Source organism: Perca fluviatilis, chromosome 21, assembly GCF_010015445.1.
Source record: "Perca fluviatilis chromosome 21, GENO_Pfluv_1.0, whole genome shotgun sequence".
Lineage (NCBI taxonomy): Eukaryota > Metazoa > Chordata > Actinopteri > Perciformes > Percidae > Perca > Perca fluviatilis.
Genome location: NC_053132.1, coordinates 31282602 through 31303412, shown reverse-complemented (window position 1 = coordinate 31303412; position 20811 = coordinate 31282602). Strand labels below are relative to the sequence as shown.

The 20811-nt window shown below is 40.9% G+C and overlaps 1 protein-coding gene and 1 long non-coding RNA gene across 4 annotated transcripts in view; one reads left to right on the top strand and one right to left on the bottom strand.

Moving 5' to 3' along the window:
- Positions 1-222: 222 nt before the first annotated feature.
- LOC120550744 lies at positions 223-4442 on the bottom strand. 3 transcript variants are annotated; one of them, XR_005637774.1, is made up of 3 exons: positions 3970-4442; positions 480-3288; positions 223-379 (listed from the first exon to the last, which is right to left on the bottom strand). It is a non-coding gene; the product is annotated as an uncharacterized LOC120550744 (long non-coding RNA). The 3 variants fall into 3 exon arrangements; XR_005637775.1 differs by having other exon boundaries at positions 480-4013; positions 4146-4442; XR_005637773.1 differs by having other exon boundaries at positions 480-4433.
- Positions 4443-4692: 250 nt separating this feature from the next.
- The window catches only part of reep3b (receptor accessory protein 3b), a 67028-nt gene continuing 50909 nt past the window's right edge, over positions 4693-20811 (top strand). The window contains exon 1 of the mRNA XM_039787518.1: positions 4693-5040. Within this exon, the coding sequence (XP_039643452.1) occupies positions 5009-5040 (32 nt within the window). The 5' untranslated portion in view covers positions 4693-5008. The remainder of the gene's footprint in view (positions 5041-20811) is intronic.

Genomic DNA, 20811 nt, shown 5'->3' with positions numbered 1-20811 from the left:
AAGAAAAAATGTGATAGTTTGTCCTTAATTTGTCCATTAATCTCTCATGGAGGAGAAATTTCCTTTGTCATCTGTGTTTTCCAAAGTCCTTAAGACAATGGGCAAAAAGCTTCAGTCCATAACACAATAAATGATCCCAAAAAGTCATGAGTCCATTGTAAACATACAGTACAGATCCATTAGGCTGGGCTGCCTGGATTCAAGCGCAGACACGGAAGAAGGTCAGAACAGGTATTGAGGTTTATTGAACAAAAAAAATGAGTGATGCAGGTGCTGGATATCCCCTGGGGCTGAGAGCGGGCAGACAGGTGAGAAGCAGGATCGAGAGAAGAACAAGGCTCAGATAGGCAGACTGGGCTTCCAGGGCTGTAGTGGGAATCTGGACACAAAAACACAAAAAGTCAAAACCAGGCTTGCAACAGGTATACAAAAAAAAGCAGTCTTTCAAAAACACTGGGGCTGGCCGTAGCGAGTGTTACCACTTGGGTGAACGGACGATCTGGCAGAGACTGTTGGAAGGCTGGGGTTTATAACAGGAGTGGTGATTGCTGGATGTGAATCAGGTGAACAGGAAGCCACAGGTGTCTTGACGAGGAGGGAGAGAGAGCCAGGAGCGCCACACCCACTCAGCACATGACAGACAAAAAACAAGGGAGAGGGGAGAGGGAAAACAGACAGCACCATGACACAGATCATCAATTACAAAAACACAAAAAATAAAAACGCCACAATTTTCTTTCTCAATGGGGGAATGGGCTGCATGTTTGATCTTTTACTATTACTTTAAACATTTTGCAAATTGCTATTTTTTGAGCAAATAAATGTCAGTCACGTGTCACTTTGTGCTCCATTCCATACTCTGAGAAGAAGATTTGCATAGCACCTCTGTGTGGCCAGCACAGAGACGCCTTAAAAATCCTCTGATCTCCCCCTATTTTTTATTTATTTTTTAACAAAATATTTACAAACTACAGAATATAAATAATAAAAAAATCAACAAACCATAAAGAAATATCAATGGAAAAACTACTACCTTGACTCTATCAACCCAATGATTTTTTCAGAGACATCATCAGCAACATAGAAGAATAAAAACCAACAAAAGAAAAAATAGTGGAAGAAGATTAGCTACAGTAAGATCAGAATGCTTAAAAATACAATTAATTTATCTCCATGTGCCTGTTATTTATCATTTTTTGTGAAAAACAAACCAATTTTGAGTCAAGATACACAAAAATGCCAAATATATCTACCAAATTATCCATTGAAAAACCCCCTAAGAATCTTAAATTCATTTTGGTCCAATTTTAGCTAATGTCAAATTGCTTAAAGTACCTCAAATTATTTTTCCCCTTTTCAGAGAACTCCCTGGAATGCTCTGACTTGCAATGGGCTTCATCAATAACTCGGACACAATCCTACTCAAAAGCAACAAACCAAAAAGTAAAAGAAAAGAAAAAGATAACAGAAGGATCAGAGTAAAATTTATTAAAATGTAGCAGAAGAAAAACAAACTCAAAATCCAGTAACCTACTTAGAATATAATGATTAATCCCTTATTTCAATTACAAAATATTCTGGCATGGCGGAACATATCAAATAGTTCAGAGAGAAGATTACAATGATTCCCTCAGGAAATCTGTCTGCATCTATTGCATTGAATGAGGTGTGAAAACCCCCCTGTGTCTCCTAGACAGTCCTTCATTTACACAGGAGACAATATTGTAAGAGTTTGTTTGTTGGAAGAATAACTGAAACTTAGTCAAGGAACAGGAAAATGGATTTAAAGTTACAAGACATACAAGACTAAAACTGTAAGGTATTCTCCATTTCTGTCCCTATAGAACAACACTAAACATGAACAAAAAATGTAATCAAATGAAACCAATCATTTCCAATATTCAACATTTTAGCAGGCATCTTTGCCCCCTCGAAACACATTTTCATACATTTTCAACTGCTTAGCACATTTTCATACATTCACTGAGAAACTCCATTCAAACTTTAAAATGTTCCACGTCTTTCATACCTTCAGGGTCGGCGCCCAACTCTTTAAAGACATTCATACAGATTAATCCATTTCTCACTGCTCCACCCTTTTCCACAAAAATCCAACCAGCCAGCCGCTGTTTGTTCTGCCACCCAGAGGATGGAATCCTTAATGCTTATCAATTCAACACAAACGAATATCCACAATTAATCCACAACCATACTGCGTCTGTAACCTCAACACGTCCACAAACCCCACCGCTGAGCTGCACGCTCTCAATTTAAACAAAACAATCTTATTTACAATTTTTCACAAAACACACACAGCGCCGGACTCAAATCCCAACACCACAATTCTATTTCAAAAATATTTACAGTAGGCCTCTGTACAATTTCCTAAGTGTTTTCACACAATTCGACTATACCTATTTAATTGATTTTCCTATTTCCATACTATGGTCACGAGAAAAAACTGAAGAGTCTTCCAGTGGCGCTTTATCTCCGCCGTCGCTGCGAGATAAGCATTACCAAGTCCTATCCTTCACAGTTGTTTACACTGGCTTTAAAAAAGTCTTAATGTTTTCTTCCGTGCCTTCACAGAAACTAATTTTCTGTCGCCGCCCTCACGGTCTTTTTAAATAAAATTTATCAGAGTCTAACTTGGCCGGCTGTTAGGGACTTTTTTTTTTTAATTTAACAGGCGTAACAAGGTCTGCTTTTTCAAGAACTCATAAATTAAAAAATGTATACAGGTTTACTAGGTCGACTTTTTCACGAACTCATAAACTCAAAATTTATACAAGCTAAACCAGGTCGACTTTTTTCACGATCTCATACATTTTAAAATTTACACACGCACCCTGGTCGTCTTTTTCACGAACTTTTCTAATGCACGCGGCTCAAACTCTTTTTCTTAATTCCATGGACCCTCTTTCAGGCTTTTTAAGCTAACACATACAAATCACACACAATCACATAGGCCTACATTGTCCTTGACTTATAGCCTTCACCGTAGTTCTCAATTTGGCATTACTTTTTTCAATTACTTTTACAGATTTTAATAGACTTACGAGTGATGCTGCTGAATTTTCACATCTAAAACGTTTCCTATATAAGCTCTGCAGTGTTTTGATAAAAACAGGTTTTCTGCTCACCTCTCAGTTGTCTGGGCCCATGTGAAAATTCAACAAGTCACCATGATCCAGTCTTTCAATACGCCTTTTTCCTTTTGTCCTCCAAAAATCACCGTCAAGGTCACCAATTGTAAGGAAATCACTAAAAGACGTGTTACTTAGATTTCTGAGGAGGAAGGAGAGGCTTGGGTCGAATTGAAAGTTAAGCAAAAGGTTTAATAAAACAACACGATGAACACGACAGTCAAAACACAATCAAACATAAAACATAAAACACTGCAGCTGACAGCGGACTGATCTCATGTTTCTCCTTGCGGAGTTACAGAAGAACAGTCCTGTGACATGACAAAACAATACGCTGTAAACAGCGGACTTCAACTTGCTTCCCTTGCGTGGTCACAGATTGAAGTCCCGAATCTTTCTCCTGTTCCCAAATTTATTCCTGTCTCTCAGGATAAGGACACACCTCTGAATTTCAGGTCACAGACTAAGGTTGTTTATCATGGTAGTGTTGATTCTACAGAAATATGCATTTCCTTTGTTCTAACCCAGTCTGGCCCAACAGGGGGCGGCTCCCCCAAAACAGATACAATAGATCTCCATGTGTGGAGACAAGGAGCTTTCTCCTGTATGCTAAATGACTGATATGACCTCTTCTGATTCTCTAGAAGCTAGAGAAGGTGTGAGCCAGACAAATGCTGATTAGTGTAGTTACTTGGTTAGATTTACCTGCAAGCTGCTTATAACCAAAAGTACATTGTTTTTTAAAACATAAGCATGATTTTAACTTTTTTAAACCCAACAAGAACCTTGCTCTTCAAAATTCAAATAGGAAGGAAGGACTCACTTGTGTGCACATTTTACATCTGTGATATGTTGTTCCTCTTGGTTCTCAAACATAAAAGAATTGAATTAAAATTAGAAAGTGTTTTTCTGCATAGCAAAAACATCCATTACCATTAAATAGGTCTATTTTTGTACACAGACTCCCATGGATCATTATGACTTACAGACTGGCATTACCTAACACGATATATTTTTCCGTCGTTGAAGGGCGCGCTTGTTTAAGTTCACATTGCGCCCCTTACGGGCTATTTTATACAGTCTATGCGTACAGGCACTTCCTTTGGTCGATCCTATAAGGGTTTATTGAAATGTTCTTTATGTAATGTGCAATAAAATAACGTTACATATACATTTTTAATAATGTGCAGAGCTGTTATTAAGACTGAACCTGCCTATACGGAGTGCTGCACTGGAACATAATACGAAGTCACCGTGCAAGGAAAATGCGTCCCTGGATGTATAATAAGAACGGTCTCCGACAACAACGCACGGAAAACCCACCAAACCACTTGCTTCTCTCACCCGTTGGTTAAAATTCGCCACGATTTATAGACCCACCAATCAGAGCATAGTTCGCTGAGTTTGAAATCCCACCGCTTCTGTCAAACACTCAAGTCACATGTGCAAATGTATGCAACCAATGATAGTTAGTGGTTGTTGTAAACAGACTGAACTGGCCAATAGTAGGTACGGGAGGTTGTCCTTTTCCTGTTGACGTCAGTGGCTATCTGAGCACAGTTGTGTTGCCAGGAACTGGGGAGTAAAGGAGGAAACCTGAGGGATGAGAGATTGCCACAAAACAACAGGAATCATATTGGATATATATTCCATCGCTTAGCTATGGCTACACAAACAGAACAGTGAGATAGATTGGACATGCTGGTTGACGGGTACAGCGAGATAGCTATCTGGTCCTGAATTCGCTCATCGAAGTTTTGGCTGAAGAAGTTTAACGTTACAGCGGTACGGCTAGCCATTAACGTTATCACCTGGCTGTCTTCTACCACTTGACACAGCCCTAAACAACAAAGACAGAAAACATGGTGTCCTGGATGATTTCGAGAAGCGTCGTGTAAGTACCAAGACAATTGAGAGTACTGAAAGTGAGATAAATTGTCCTTTTAGCTCATGGAGAAAAAATAGGGGCAGCTGATGGGATTGAATTTGTTAGCTAGCTAGCTAGCTAGCTAGCTCGGCTAACTTATTAACGTTACCGTCCTTGGGCTAAGTTATGACCTCACCTTAGTCTTTCAGTGCAGAAACTTTATCAACAAGAAACGATATCATTTGGGTTAGCAAACAGTTACCAGACGCCACTAACACACACAATTGTTTATTTTGTAAAATAAATAGTTGTACTAACGTCAGCTAGCCTAGTGCTATTGAGACAATAAAGCTAACGTTAATGTTACCATCTTGTTTATGAATCATGACCATGCGCACTGCTGTTGAGTCAGCCGTAACAATATGTACCTTTCTTATGTATCGGTGAGGTGGAACATTTCAAGTTAATCTGTGAAGGAGTGTCAGGTACAGCTGTCATCTTAAAGGTATTATTAGTCGGCCCTTCCCAATTTGACATGGCAACCATAACATAGTTGGCACACAGGAAGAAAGGCGAATTTAACCCCATTATACGGATTAGTTGGCTTTGCATGGATTTGTTTGGTTACTAGAGTTATTATTGTCACATCACTGGAATCCTTTGTGAATAAAGCAGAAGGCAGAGATTAATATAATGAGATTCATATAACACTGGAGATGTGTTTCATTTTAAGTAAAAATACCACTTTTTGAGTTTTGACCCAACATCATGCCTTTTTTCTCATTCTCTTTCTATCGCCCATTCTCCCTTTGTCTTTCTCTGCCCGTACATCCAGGAACAGTAGTTGCATAACTTGGTATTTTGGAGGATAGGAATGTGGTGGAAATGACAAAAGGGTGTGGATGGGGGAAAAAACCCAACCCAAAAGCCTCTCCTTCTTTCTCTATGCAACTTTCAAACACAAGGAAATGAGCATGTTAGCCTTTCATGCCTGTAGGCCCCTCTTGTCATAACCTGTCCATAACTTTGTCTACTCTCCTACCTCGAAATGCTGCATTTTGCACAATTGAACAACAGAATGTACCACAGTACATTAACGATGGATTCAACCCATCGCTGGTTTCCAATATACAGTCCAGTATTTGGCCAGTGACATATTTGTATTAGTTATTAATGGGTCTCTTTGCCTAGAACATTATGTTTGAACAGTAACCGTGACTATAAGTTTCAAGAGCTTACATTCAGCTTTAATTTGCATTACATTATTATCCTCTCTACAAACGTTTTGCAGTTTTATTAGGGCCAAAATTAAAATGATCACATTTGGTTTCAAATTGTTTGCCATGAAAGACTAGCTGACGTTACAACCAAGCAAATTTGGTTACTGATTATGAGATAATTCTGTGTTTGTGTTCAATTTTACCCCTAACTCAACTTTGAAATCTGAAGCTCGGTAATGGTATGCAGTGCTGAGTCTGCTATGATTTTATCTAGACAGGCTAAAACTTATCTGGAAGTATACTCGCCTGGATTCTGTTCTCTGGATCTTGGGTTTTGTATCTCTGGTGGGTCCCCTTTGCCCATGTCAGGAGTGTTCATACATTTTCATTACAGTGGCTTGCTACTGCTACAGTGTAGCTGCCAACTCGTAATGTTGAAATTATGGGATGACAATTTTCTTGGATTAGTCATTTAATGATTTATTGTTTCTGTTAACACATTCGCGTAACTGATTAAAATCCATTTAGTGAAGGAGGAACTGAAACTTGTAAAAAGAAAAGCAGAAAACACGCTCAGCAGACCCTCACAACATTCTAAACAGGCTTCTTTCTTTTCTAGTGTTTCTGTCACACATCTATCCAACAACCATTTAAATTGCCTAGTCATGCAACAGTTAAAACATATTTTTTCAATAGCTGATTTTTAACCCAGCACTCCATGACCAACTATTTTTAGGCGGCAAGCCTGCATGGAATGGTTCTGGGATATTTGTGTGTCCACCTCTTTCTGTTTGTTATGGCCTCCTTTTTTAGTGTTGACAAAGACACTTGAGTTGTGTACCCAGGACTAACAGCCATGAAAAACACTGATATTCTTCCCTAAGTTGTGGACCTCTATGGTGATAATTATCACATAGCACAGCAGTGTTCTTATTTTGAGAAATGTAGCAGCACAAATAAAAAAAGCACAGGAGGCAAAGACGATCATGAGCTCCTTTTCAGTGTAGTGCAATTTGATGCAGGATCCCCTGGAGCTCAGAATGATCCACTCTGTGGTATTATTGGAAGTGTGTATTTGTTGTCAGGCTATGGTATAAGATTGCACCAAATTGCGCAGGTGTTTATGATACTTGAGTAATTGGAAAAGACCTGTGTGCTCATGAGTGGAAATGTATTGACTTTTTAAACGGCACTGGTTCTATTCTCCAGTTTGAACGTTGTGTACAATCTGCCTGCTGCAGCCTGCTTATACCTCTAGGCAGCAGAGTGAAGAACAAGCCTTTCAGGATCAGTAGGATGCATGGCATGCTTTCACAATGTCTATCCCTGTTAATATGATATAACATAATAAGCGTATATACTGTAGTACGGCTGCACAATATATCTTTTTTTTTTTTAAAGCGTCATCGCAATATCAACTGCTGCAATATACACATTGCGAACGGCTGCGACATATTGCAACACAAAACCGATTTTTGTGTTCGTTGAAAGAAAATATCCGAAGAAAACTGTCTTTCTTTTTTTAGTGGTGTATTTATATTCAATATAATGTTGAGTTTGTCCATAAAAGAATGTTGAAAATGTTTAAAGTGTGAAATAACTGAAAACATGTCTTATATTTTAGATTCTTCAAAGTAGCCACCCTTTGCTTTTTCTTTATAACTCTGCAAACCCTTGGTGTTCTCTCAATGAGCTTCATGAGGTAGTCACCTGAAATGGTTTTACCTTCACAGGTGTGCTTTGTCAGGGTTAATTAGTGGAAGTTTGTCCCTTATTAATAAAAAAGCAAAGGGTGGCTACTTTGAAGAATCTAAAATATAAGACATGTTTTCAGTTATTTCACACTTTTTTACAAGTACATAATTCCATATGTGTTCATTCATAGTTTAGATGACTTCAGTGAGAATCTACAATGTAAATAGTCATGAAAATAAAAAGGAAACGCATTGAATGAGAAAGTGTGTCCAAACTTTTGGCCTGTACTGTATGTATTCACTCAGTCGTGAGGTCTATGTTCCTTCCTGACTGTCAAAGACTAAAAAATCTGCGCAAGTTGGTGGAGACAATCTTTAGGTGGGGTGTGTATAGTTTCAGCTAGTCTCGTTTGTCCCAGGCTTTACTGTTTCAACTTTGACCTACTGTACTAACACGTTTTTCTGTGCAATTGGGGATTATTAGCAAGTATCAATTATCAGTTTAACTTCCAAATGAAGTGGTTTAGATAAACTGGATGGATGGATGGATATACTGTTGGTTTGATGGCTTTGACCTGTTGGACTTAAATAGCAACGTCGCTGTGTTCTCAGATCTCAGCTATTGAGTTGGTGAGTACAATGTTAGCATAACCGTTACATATAAGAAAATATTGTGACAGAAAAGTCTTTGACAGGGCAGGCTTTAATGACAATACATATTAAAACATATTATACATATATAAACAGTTTAAAAGTGTTTTAAGTTTTAATAAACCAGAATTTTTAAGTAGATTGTTAGCCTTATGCAAGTCAGTTGCCCTGTTGGTGTTATTAAAAATGTATTGTAGGCTGTGCAGTATTTTTCTGCTTGGAAAAACTATGCAGAGCTAAGCTAAAGTTTGAACTTGTGTACGAGGCGATGCGTTAAGTTGTTGTTTAATGTGGGAAGATTCAGTCTATTGTCATTTATTTTTCTCCATGAGGAAGTTCTCTGGATATTACATTGCCAATGTGATATATCGGTTTGATATTTATTTTTTATTTGCTTCCACGATCACTTACCCCTGCCAGGGTTGCAACTGAAAGAATAGGCTATGGCAACGAAAGTTTATGGAATGCACAAGTGTAATTATGGTCAGATCTTGTGCCTGACTGATGGGGCAGTGATATTGATAAGTCTTGTAATTTATGCATTTGCAGCGTTGGCTATTTTTTTTGCCAGCTTTCCTTCCTGGCTTAGGAAGCAGCGACTGTATTGCCTGTATTATGTGTCTGTGTTCTTCATATTTCTGTAGGATTATCGTTTGCTCTTCTTGTGTAAAATCTGGTAGACTTGTCCATGTTTTTGATTGGTCATATGGAGCAAACATCGCCTCTTTTATGTGACAGCGCGCGTCGCTGGATTGGGAAACCCTGGGTTGTTGGAACAAGTTGATAACCACCGTCGTGTCACAGCTTATGCCGGACCGCGGTTGTTAGGTTTGTTGAAGCAGGGTAACAGAAATAAATCCAGGACATGTTGATCTGGCTTCATAGTACAGGCCTCTGGACTATAACCAGTCCCATTTGCTGTAGCAGCAGTTCTCTCTCTCAACAATCCTCCCTCTGTGTTTTTTAGGGGGAAAGTCATGTAATCAAATTCTTATTCCTGAAGCTCAAACCAGATGGTGCGAGCTCAAATCTTGAAGATCTCAGTTTTTTTTTCCTCTCTCGGTTTCTCCCTCTTGGTATGTCTCCCTCTTGGTATGTCTCCTGTTTTTATTGCTCTTGTTCTCTTTCTCTCTTTTCCTTTGCGCTCTCTCTCTCTCTCTCTTGTCGTCCTGTCCTCCCCCTCCCTCCATCTGGTTGTTGGTGGTGTACGGTGTCAGGAAACCAGGGAAATTGACCTGGAGACCAGAGTCAAGGTCTGTCTAAAAGCATCGGGGCTATTTTCTCAGCTGCATGCAGAGAGGAGGGGGCGGGGGCTGTTATAATAAATGGGAAGAGGAGGGAGAAAAGGGAAATGGAGAGATGATAGTTTGGGTATGAAAAGGGGCCCTGCGTTTCATGAAATTGTTTCAAGAAGTCGTCGTAGTTGGAGAGACACTCGGTTTATGTCTTTGCTGGGCCACAGTTACTCTCAAAGACGTAAATGGACATTTAAGATCTTTAAATACATGAAGAAATTAGAGATTCACCGATTGACCGGCCAGTGACCGGAAAAAAAAAGAGACTGTATTCCTCCGACCCGCTGTATTAACGTTACTGTTTAAAACGCTTTCCAGGTTAGTGGGGGTGCATATACCGCTCCACACCAACATTAAAAACGTAGTAATCTTCCCCCAGCGTTTAGTTTGTTGCTAAACTGTGTGTAAAATGAGTGGTGACGTTTATGTTTTCAGGTAACGTTACTGTTGACGTTCAAACAGGCCTGCGTGTGTGTTTTGAGAAATATCTTTATACTAAAAGGCTATATTTATTATATAAAGTTGGTTATTGGATGTGAAAAGAAGGAAATGGTTCTAACATTGCTCTTTAGATGTGTGTGAATTTCCCACACCAGGAGTAATTTATATAGTTATATTTTATAGTGATCCATTATCTGTTCAAAAAATGTTCTATGCAAAATGTAAAATGTTCTATTTAAGAAAAGATAGAAAATAAATATTTGGGTGTGCTGTAAAGTGGTTAGAAAAAATGAAATCGGAATCGGCTAAAATCGATATCGGCAGGTCAAACTCAAAGAAAATCGTAAATCGGAATCGGCCTAGAAAGTTCTAATCGGTGCATCTCTAGAAGAAATGTCATAGAGTCATTGAAAGTCAAGGCTAGTGAAAGGTGATACTTTTTTTTTGGCACCAGATAAATCCGCTAGGTATTACCAAATAGGACAAGAATATGTTTTGCTTAATAAATGATACCGTTGTATTTCTAAGAAACTGCTGCTGCGAGGTGATGTGGTGCATGGCTAGTAGGGGTGTAACGGTAAACATAATTCACGGTTCGGCATATTTTAATTAAGGAAAAATAAATAATACAAATGTCAGAAATCAGAAAAGCGTTTATTGCCAAAGTAATTTACACTTTTAATTACACTACAATTTTCATACTTAAACCAACAAACATGCACTCTTTTTTAGAAACATTCTGGCAAATAACTTGAGTTTGAACAACAAATTACAAAAACTGGAGATTAAAATCGGCTGTAACCTAACTCTGGTACAGTCATCAAATGGTGACACGGTCCCTTACAAATAAAATCAATACACATATATTACATTATGCTTCAAATTTTATAATTATCTCGTGTATGGGCTGAAATATGTGCCACCAGAAACTGAATTTGAATCATTTATATTTGAATTGCTAAACTTGATTTTATTGCATTGAAAAACTGAATTTGAATCATATAATTTGAAATTGTATTGTTTAATTTGAATCATTGCATTGAAAAACTGAATCTGAATAGTATAATTTGAAATTGAATTTATTCGTTTGTAACTGAAGTCCAATAAAATTTGATCATCACTGAAAATTCAACTCTATATCTTAATATCTTCACATTCAGTTCTCACAATTCAATTTCAAGTTACTGAGACAGACATCCGGGTAATTGGAGGATGAAGGAAGAGCAATCGAGCGCAGATCGATGGGTAGAGTTAAGTGGCGCAGATACACGGGACTCTTCTTCGGCCAATCAGCACCTACGTTTTGGAGCACAGTACCCACCATGAAACGAGGAAGAAGTGCTTGCCTCGCCTTGACCCAGAGACTCAGATAATATAATCTACCTGTTCACAATGTTGAAAATGTAATGCCTGGTGTTAGTAGGCCTAGGTTTATTAGTCACATTCTTCCACTTAAGTAAACTTAAAATTAACTATCGCTACTTACCTTAGCCTAGCCTACTGCATGCAAAATAGTGTGACTATCCATATTTGAAAATACATGTTAATTAATTTAAACATTTGAATTGTATTGGTTTACTTTGTACATCAGCAAGCCTGCAATACAATGTGATGTAAGAGCCAGTCCCCTGAGTTTATACAAGATGTTTCCACATTAAAACGCAAAATAGTAAATTATTATTTAAGTCTATTTTTAATCAACTCTAATATCTGATCGTTTGTCTCCTTCCTTAGAGCGTTTATATACATATTAAAGTTAGTTTTGTTTGTGATTTAAAAGTGTAGCTTTATCATGTGCAGTAACAAACAAAACAAAGAGACTAATTAATGTGTTAATACAAAGAATATTTATTATAATCAGTTCACAGATCTGAGTCCAAACAGAATTCACCCTTCTGATCTAGGTTCTGCTTCAAAGTGAGGTTCAAACAGACTGAAATGTCCAGGCTCACCCCTCCACTATTTATTCATTTATTTCTGCATGTAGTTATTTATTTAACGAGACTTAAAGTCATGTTTCGTCGTCCACAGTCCGAGTCCCGCCGACTCCCTTTAGGAAACCTGTGATTCAAACTTCAGCAGGCTGCTCTGCTGAATCCTGGTTCTAGTTCTCCCGGGCTTCCCTTCCCTCCAGCCATCCCAGCAGTACGGCCTGGGCCTCCAGCAGCGTGGTGTCGGTTTTGGCTCCCAGGAAGTGGGCACTGAGCTCCAGATCCTGCAGCTGCAAATGGACTCTGCTGCCGTTTTAGCTTCTCTCCGTCCGCCAGCCGCCAGCAAACACAGTGGAACTTCCAGCCGAAATCTACATACAGGTCGTCCTGGACTACGTGGAAGATCCTGCCGATCACCACTCTGTCTTTGGTCGGTCCCATATGGATCAGCGGGGTCCGGCGCAGCAGCGAGGCGAAGCGGTGTTCCTGCCCGGGGAAAGAGACGCTGCTGCCGGGCCATGGAAGTCTCCACCTACCACTGCCGCCGGAGCTCAGATTGCAGGTCCAAGGCGGCATATATATCATAAAACACATTCTCACCTGTGAACTGTTATCCCTTGCTGTTTGTTTTTTTCATTTCTTTCGTTCCAACATCCATAAACAGCACGACAGTCTGGCATCTTTAGTGCTAATCCTGCGCCACTGAACTCTACCTATCGATCTGCGCTCGATTGCTCTTCCTTCATCCTACAACTACCCGGATGTCTGTCACAGTAACTTGAAATTGAATTTTGAGAACTGAATCTGAATTGTGAGAACTGAATGTGAAGATATATAGAGTTGAATTTTCAGTGAGGATCAAATTTTATTGGACTTTAGTTACAAACGAATAAATTCTATTTCAAATTATACTATTCAGATTCAGTTTTTCAATGCAATGATTTAAATTTAGCAATTCAAATTCAAAAATGATTCAAATTCAGTTTCTGGTGGCACATATTTCAGCCCATACTCGTGTCTGTACATGCTGAAATTAAATGACAGCAAAACGTGGTAGAGAACTCGGCATAGTTTTTTTCTTTCCATTTGGCTACAGCTTAGTGCCTGTGCTTAAGTGTTATGGTAGGGAAAACCCTGCGATGCGTCGGAGATGCAGCACGTGTACCTGCATTAGTAGGTCTAATGCAGTGATGTTGCTAGGTACGTGTCCTGTAATAGGTTTTTGCAGCAAACAAAGCTCACATAATTTGAATCAAAACAGCCAAGTTGTAGACTGCAGAATTGATTGGTGACGTGAGCTTATTAATGTTGTTTTAGTTGTTGGTTATTATTGTCTTTATTTCCTTCACACCATGGGCCCAGGCCAGCCATGTGTGTGCTGGAGCTCTGTGACCAGACTCATGCTGCAGTCAAAGCAAATTAGGAGCAACTGAGACACAAATACCTGCTATTATCACAGCATCAGCAATCGCCTTTCATTAGCATGATTAAGATCTTCTCTAGCCAAACACAAGGCCTTCAAATTCCGGCGTTGGTGAGGAAAGACCTGTATGTGCAGAACTATGACAGACTAAATCATATAGACACTTGATACCCAGGCAGCTGTCCCGGTTTCTCCACTACAAACATGCATACAAACACACCCACATACCAACGTAAGAGAGGAAAGGGATTCATTCAACTTTGATTTATTTGGGCCAATGGTTCAGCACTATTGTTCTCTACAGTCATGCAAATAAAGCACAGTGAGTTCACAGTGAGATATAGACATGAAGAGAGAGCATGCAAGCTCTGGCAGCCTTCCTGTTTCTATAGCAACAGCAGGGAAATAAACTGCTGTGGTTGTTGGCTGCTCGCCTGCTGCAGAAGGGACTCTGGACAGTGTGTCTGTATAAAAGACTATATACAGTGTGTCTGTGTATGCTTGTAGGTTGCTGTTATTGGCAAATTCTCCACATTGTCATCATTTAAGCCCATCCAGCTCCTCTTTCAACATGCAGACGTCTCTAAGTTGAAGGATCCTATTCTCCTATAAAGTAGCTGATTCATTCATCCCTCCTGTGTAACCATGTCTGTGTTGTGGCAACAGCCAAGGCAATCAGATGAGTGGAGACCAGGGTATAAATGCATCCTTACCAGGTACTCTGCATGTCAACACCCCTTCAGATTTCTAAAACCAAGAAGATCAAATCCAAACCATATGGTGGTTCTAAAACAGGGCTATTATTATTATGCTGCAATCAGACTACATGGTATTTTTGTATTCCTGACTGTGTCAGATTTAGGGCCGGGTACCAAATTCAATAGTTTTTAGGCACAGACCGAATTGCCTGAGTATCATAAAATGCCTTGTTGCTGAGACTATCATCAAGAGTACCTGCACACTGTTGTGTTCTTGTTCCCGGTTCTTCTTTAATTCTGCATGGATTTGACAAAGTATGACCATAAATGGTCATCCTCGGGTTAAGGTGAGGATGTGAAAAACCTTTCTACATAGAGACAACTGTGATGACATGTCACACATCATTTGCAAATTGGATAATAAGCAGTACATATGAAAACAGAGTGGCTGACTATCTTTCACACATCCCATATAAGTGTCAAATCCACAACACATTAACGGTACACAACCAGATGCAAACACACACTAATACAAACTACTTGTACGTGTGATCTAACAAACTAATTAGACCACTGAAGTGCAGAACAGGTTCTGATACATACTCACAGAAAAGGCAATAGAATGCATGTTGGGTTATTAGGGGTCCAAGCCCGAGGGGGCATGGGAACCGCGTGTTGCAAGGCAACGCGGTTCACATCTCCAACGGAGCGTGGAACCCTATTGTTTTTCTACTGATTATTAGGGGTCCAAGCCCGAGTCTGCAAGAACCGGCGGTAGCAACAGCTACGCCGTTCGCACAGCAGGGCTGTGGAACCCTATTGTTTTTCTAAGGATTATTAGGGGTCCAAGCCCGAGTCTGCAAGAACTGGCGGTAGCAATAGCTACGCCGTTTGCACAGCAGGGCTGTGGAACCCTATTGTTTTTCTAAGGATTTTTCTTACTTATTATTATTCTTCTCCGCCTAAAACTCCGACTGCAGCCTAAACCGTACATGGTGGGGGGTTGCCATTTTCAGGACTGGTCCAAAACCCCGCAAGGACCTCAGGCGCAACAATTTACCCATTTCCACCACTAGGTGGCGCTATAGCAGACAAAACGCGTTTGCCCCTATAACTCCCACACGTACATCCGATATTCAAAAACCATAGATCTACGTGTTCCCTGGATCCAACTGAATCACTTGATATAGGCCACGCCCATTTCCGCCTAGACTTTTATGCGTGAAAAATCGTGATTTATCAAAAACCTACTTTTTTGAACTCCTCCTAGACTGTGCGACCGATCTGCACGAAACTTGGTACGTAGCATCTCCAGACTGACCTGACTAAACGTTATGGAAAGAATTGTTATACGATAAAAATTGCGCATATAACGCACAAACTAATTTGTGTAGCTAATTGTGAAAACACCAACTTTGCCATAGCTCGGCCAAAATGAAAGGGATCAACGGCAAACTTTAGATTATTCTTTGCCATGACCCTCTGGACGTCGCACATGCGTTTTATGAAAATGGGTTACTAGGGGGCGCTACAAGTACAAAAAGTTTATATCTCATGAACGGCTCATCCGATTTATACTAAATTTTATGGGTACCATCTCGGGCCAATCCTGAGGCCAAGCCTAGAATGGGGTACCGAAGGGTCAAAATGGGCGTGGCCTATGGGACACATGTCTAAATTTACCACTTACACTAATGTGAACAGCTTTAAATTTACAGGGTAGATGGTCAATGGTCCATAGACCACACCTACCAAATATTACACATGTGGACCACTAGGTGGCGCTATAATGGATTTTTGTCATTAACTCCCACAATACACATCGCACATTAGAAATTCTTACATCCACGTCTTCTTTGAATCAAGATGAATTACCTGATATAGGCCACGCCCATTTCTGCGCAAACGTTTTTTCGCCAAATCGCGCAATGTGCTAAACCAACTTTTTCGAACTCGTCCTAGGCCGTGCGACCGATCTGCACGAAACCTGGTAGTTAGCATCTCCAGATGGACCTGACCAAAAGTTATTGAAGGAATTTTGCTACGTTCAAGTATGCCAATTTGACGACCAAACAAATTTTCCTAGCTAGCTACCACACACATATCATATCTCGGCCAAATTAAATGTTATCAGCAAATAACTTAATATCATTATTCAACATCCCACTATGATGCTCTGTACCAATTATGGCTAAGATCGGCCTTTAGGTGGCGCTATAAGCAACGTTTATTTATTTTGGCCAAGAACTCAATGCATTTAAATGGGAAATTTGCAATTGTAATATCTCTGCCACAGTAAAAGCAATCAACACGAAACTTGTTATTCTTGTTCGGCCGTTCTGAGGCTCTGTACCAAATTTGGTGAAGATCGTCCATTAGGGGGCGCTATAGTAAACATATATCAATTTGGGCCTTTTAACCCCGTCTGAGGTCAAGCATGTTGTATACAACCCCAAACGGCACTTCTGATTCATAACTTTATAACTTCATAATTATAAATAGTCAAAGCGTAGGGTCTTTTGGAGCTAAAAGCTAACAGTTGCCCCTTTCTGCTGGTGTTTTCTTCGTCTTCCTACCCCTTACAGAAGGTTTTGCATCCAGCCTCTACAACCTTCACAGTGGACAAATGTAACTCTTTTCACCCACTTTTTGAATCCAAAATCAACACCATTCATATGCGCTGATACTGTGCAAATAAACATTGCAGTTGGTGCTAAGTGGAGAGTCCATCATAGTGTGATTGGTTATGTCTGTGGCATTGATTCTTAATTTCCCACGAAGCTGATCGCGCCTACGTGTCAGTTAAACTTCTCATCTCCAATCCTATCTGTATTTGTGAGAAGTGGCGCTGTCCTGAGTTGAAAGCCTACTTTACGGCTTTATTATCGAGTTAATAGGCGCGTGTGTTTGTGGCGGCCGCTGTCCATTTCCTAAGGTTTTGAAATGCAAACAACTTTTGACTACTTTTTTTTTTTTTTTTAAACGACGTGCGCCTGTGAGCACCCACGGAGGAAAACATCAGCCGGCGCCTATGACACCATTTACAACAACCTGACCACCTCCCCTGCTCTTTCAACCACCACACCTGCCGGTACCTCCACCCTCTCAGTCACTCTCTCATTTCTCTCTGCTGTCCCCTGTGGACAGGGGGGTTAAGAAGTTTGTTTATAGTAGAGAATTGTTAAAGGTAGTCTGTATATGCATGGAGATGAACTGTTAACCACTACATTTGCCATGACCGAGTACAGCAGACCTTGTGCATCAAACCTCTCGATATTCACCAACGTCCACGTAATGCTTCAGGTCCCACATTGGCGCAGCTTAGCGGGTCATCGGAGGCGATTGGCGCGGCTACCCGGGGCGTCGGGGACGACTGGCATCGGAGGTGAATGGCATCGGAGGCTTGGGCCCCGTCATAACTGCTTGCAGTTCTAGTTAGGGCCCGAGCGCCGACAGCGGCGAAGGCCCTATTGAAACTGAAGGAATTATTATTAGGGCCCAAGCGCCGACAGCGGCGAAGGCCCTATTGAAACTGAAGGAATTATTATTATTCTTTCTTTCTTTCTTTCTTTCTTTCTTTCTTTCTTTCTTTCTTTCTTTCTTTCTTTCTTTCTTTCTTCTTTTTATTATTTTCCCGTCAAATGAATTGGCTTTTTGAGGGGCTTAATATATTGAAAAACTCACCAAATTGGCGGGTCGCATCAAGTCTGGTGAAAATTTACCTATTTTAAGGGTTTCGGAATAGGGCGAACAAAATGGCTCGCTAGCGCCCTAGAAAGTTAAGAAAATTGAGCCCCTGCAGCGTTTAACGTAGACTCACGAAACTTGGTACACATATGTAACATGTCAAGATGTACAAAAAACGTCATTACAGCCATACCCTAAACCCAACAGGAAGTCCAGCATTTCTATTTCAAAGTTCGAAATTAGTGCGATTTTGGCCATTTCCACATGTCGTACTTTAACAAACTCCTCCTAGAGATTTCATCCGATCAACTTCAAACTCGGTCTTTTCCATCTTAAGATGTTAAAGATGAAAAGTTGTTAAAAGAAAAACTTTTCGTCATAGGGCGTGGCCGCTCGCAGGCGGGCCATTTTGCGCGTTCAAGCGAAACAGGAAGTGGGTGTAACTCGAGTGTACGTTGTCCGATTACCTCGAAACTTTTCAGGATGCATAAGAGTCCAACCCTGAGGACAAATAAAGGCCAATATTTACTTAAAGTCATAGCGCCCCCTAGTGGCGACAGGAAGTAGGCCTAAAAGTCAAGGTGCTAAACTTTAACGAACTCCTCCTGGAGATTTCATCCGATGGACTTCAAACTTGGTCTGGACCATCCCAACACCTTAACGATGAAAAGTTATTAAAAGAAAAACTTTTCGTCAGACGGTGTGGGCGTGGCGTGGCGGCCATTTTGAGTGTTTAGCGATGAACAAAGAAGTTGTTGTAACTTGAGTGTACGTTGTCGTATCTGCCCAAAATTTCTCACGATTAACAAGGGTCCATTCCTGAGGACACCTACAGGCCAAAATTGACTTTTGGTCACAGCGCCCCCCGCTGGCAACATGAAATGTGCCTTATATGACAAACATCATCCGATTTGCATGAAACTCAGAATGTGTGGTCTACGTGTGATACTGAGCCGGCCCCTATAATATGACCACGCCCACTTACTCAGGCCACGCCCCCTTTTATAACATTTGAACTGTTTAAGGTAGAGTATTGTCTGAGGTGTCATTGAACTCAGCAGAGAGTTGCTTCTTTATTGGTGATGGTTTGGCCCGCCCCCTATGTGCAAGCCACGCCCCCTTTTATTACTAATGGCCCGATTGATGTAAACACTTGTGTGAGGTATCATTCATCTCAGCAGAGGCTTCATTTTTAATTGGTGATGGTTGGACCCGCCCCCTATGCTTTAGCCACGCCCCCTTTCACAGCTAATGAACCGTATGACGTAGAGTCTTGTGTGAGCTATCGTTGAACTCGGCGGGGAGTTCCCTTTTCATTGGTGACGGTTTGCGGCGTCTGAGTGCCGCGCAAATGCGCGGTCGCAAGGAGCGGTCGCAAGGAGCGGCGTCCGCCGGTAACCCCGACGGGCGCAGAGGCGCGAGGGCCCGTCCATCGCTGCTCGCAGCTTTAATTAGGGCCTGAGCGCCGACAGCGGCGAAGGCCCTATTGAAACTGAAGGAATTATTATTCTTTCTTCTATTATTATTTTCCCGTCAAATGAATTGGCTTTTTGAGGGGCTTAATATATTCAAAAACTCACCAAATTTGGCGGTCGCATCAAGTCTGGTGAAAATTTACGTATTTTAAGGGTTCCGGGAATAGGTGCACAAAAATGGCTCGCTAGCGCCCCCTAGAAAGTTAAGAAAATTGAGCCCCTGCAGTGCGTTTAACGTAGACTCACGAAAACTTGGTACACATATGTAACATGTCAAGATGTACAAAAAACGTCATTACAGCCATACCCTAAACCCAACAGGAAGTCCGCCATTTTGATCTCAAAGTTCGAAATTAGTGCGATTTTGGCCATTTCCACGTCGTACTTTAACGAACTCCTCCTAGAGATTTCATCCGATCAACTTCAAACTCGGTCTGTACCATCTTAAGATGTTAAAGATGAAAAGTTGTTAAAAGAAAAACTTTTCGTCATAGGGCGTGGCCGTGGCGGGGCGGCCATTTTGTGCGTTTCGCCGCCGAAACAGGAAGTGGGTGTAACTCGAGTGTACGTTGTCCGATTACCTCGAAACTTTTCAGGATTCATAAGAGTCATAGCGCCCCCTAGTGGCAACAGGAAGTAGGCCTAAAAGTCAAGGTGCTATACTTTAACGAACTCCTCCTACAGATTTCATCCGATGGACTTCAAACTTGGTCTGTACCATCCCAACACCTTAACGATGAAAAGTTATTAAAAGAAAAACTTTTCGTCAGACGGTGTGGGCGTGGCGTGATACTGAGCCGCCCCCCTATAATATGGCCACGCCCACTTACTCAGGCCACGCCCCTTTCATAACATTTGAACCGTTTAAGGTAGAGTCTTGTGTGAGGTGTCATTGAACTCAGCAGAGAGTTCCTTTTTTATTGGTGATGGTTTGACCCGCCCCCTATGCTTAAGCCCCGCCCCCTTTCATAAAATTTGAACCGTTTAAGATATACCCTTGTGTGAGGTATCATTGAACTCAGCAGAGACTTCCTTCTTCATCGGTGATGGTTTGGCCCGTCCCCTATGTTTAAGCCACGCCCCCTTTCATACATGCTGACCCATTTAAGGTAGAGTCTTGTGTGAGGTATCATTCTTCTCAGCAGAGGCTTAATTTTTATGGTTATATTTTGATGGTTGGACCCGCCCCCTATGCTTTAGCCACGCCCCCTTTCACAGCTAATGAACCGTATGACGTAGAGTCTTGTGTGAGCTATCTTTGAACTTGGCGGGGAGTTCCCTTT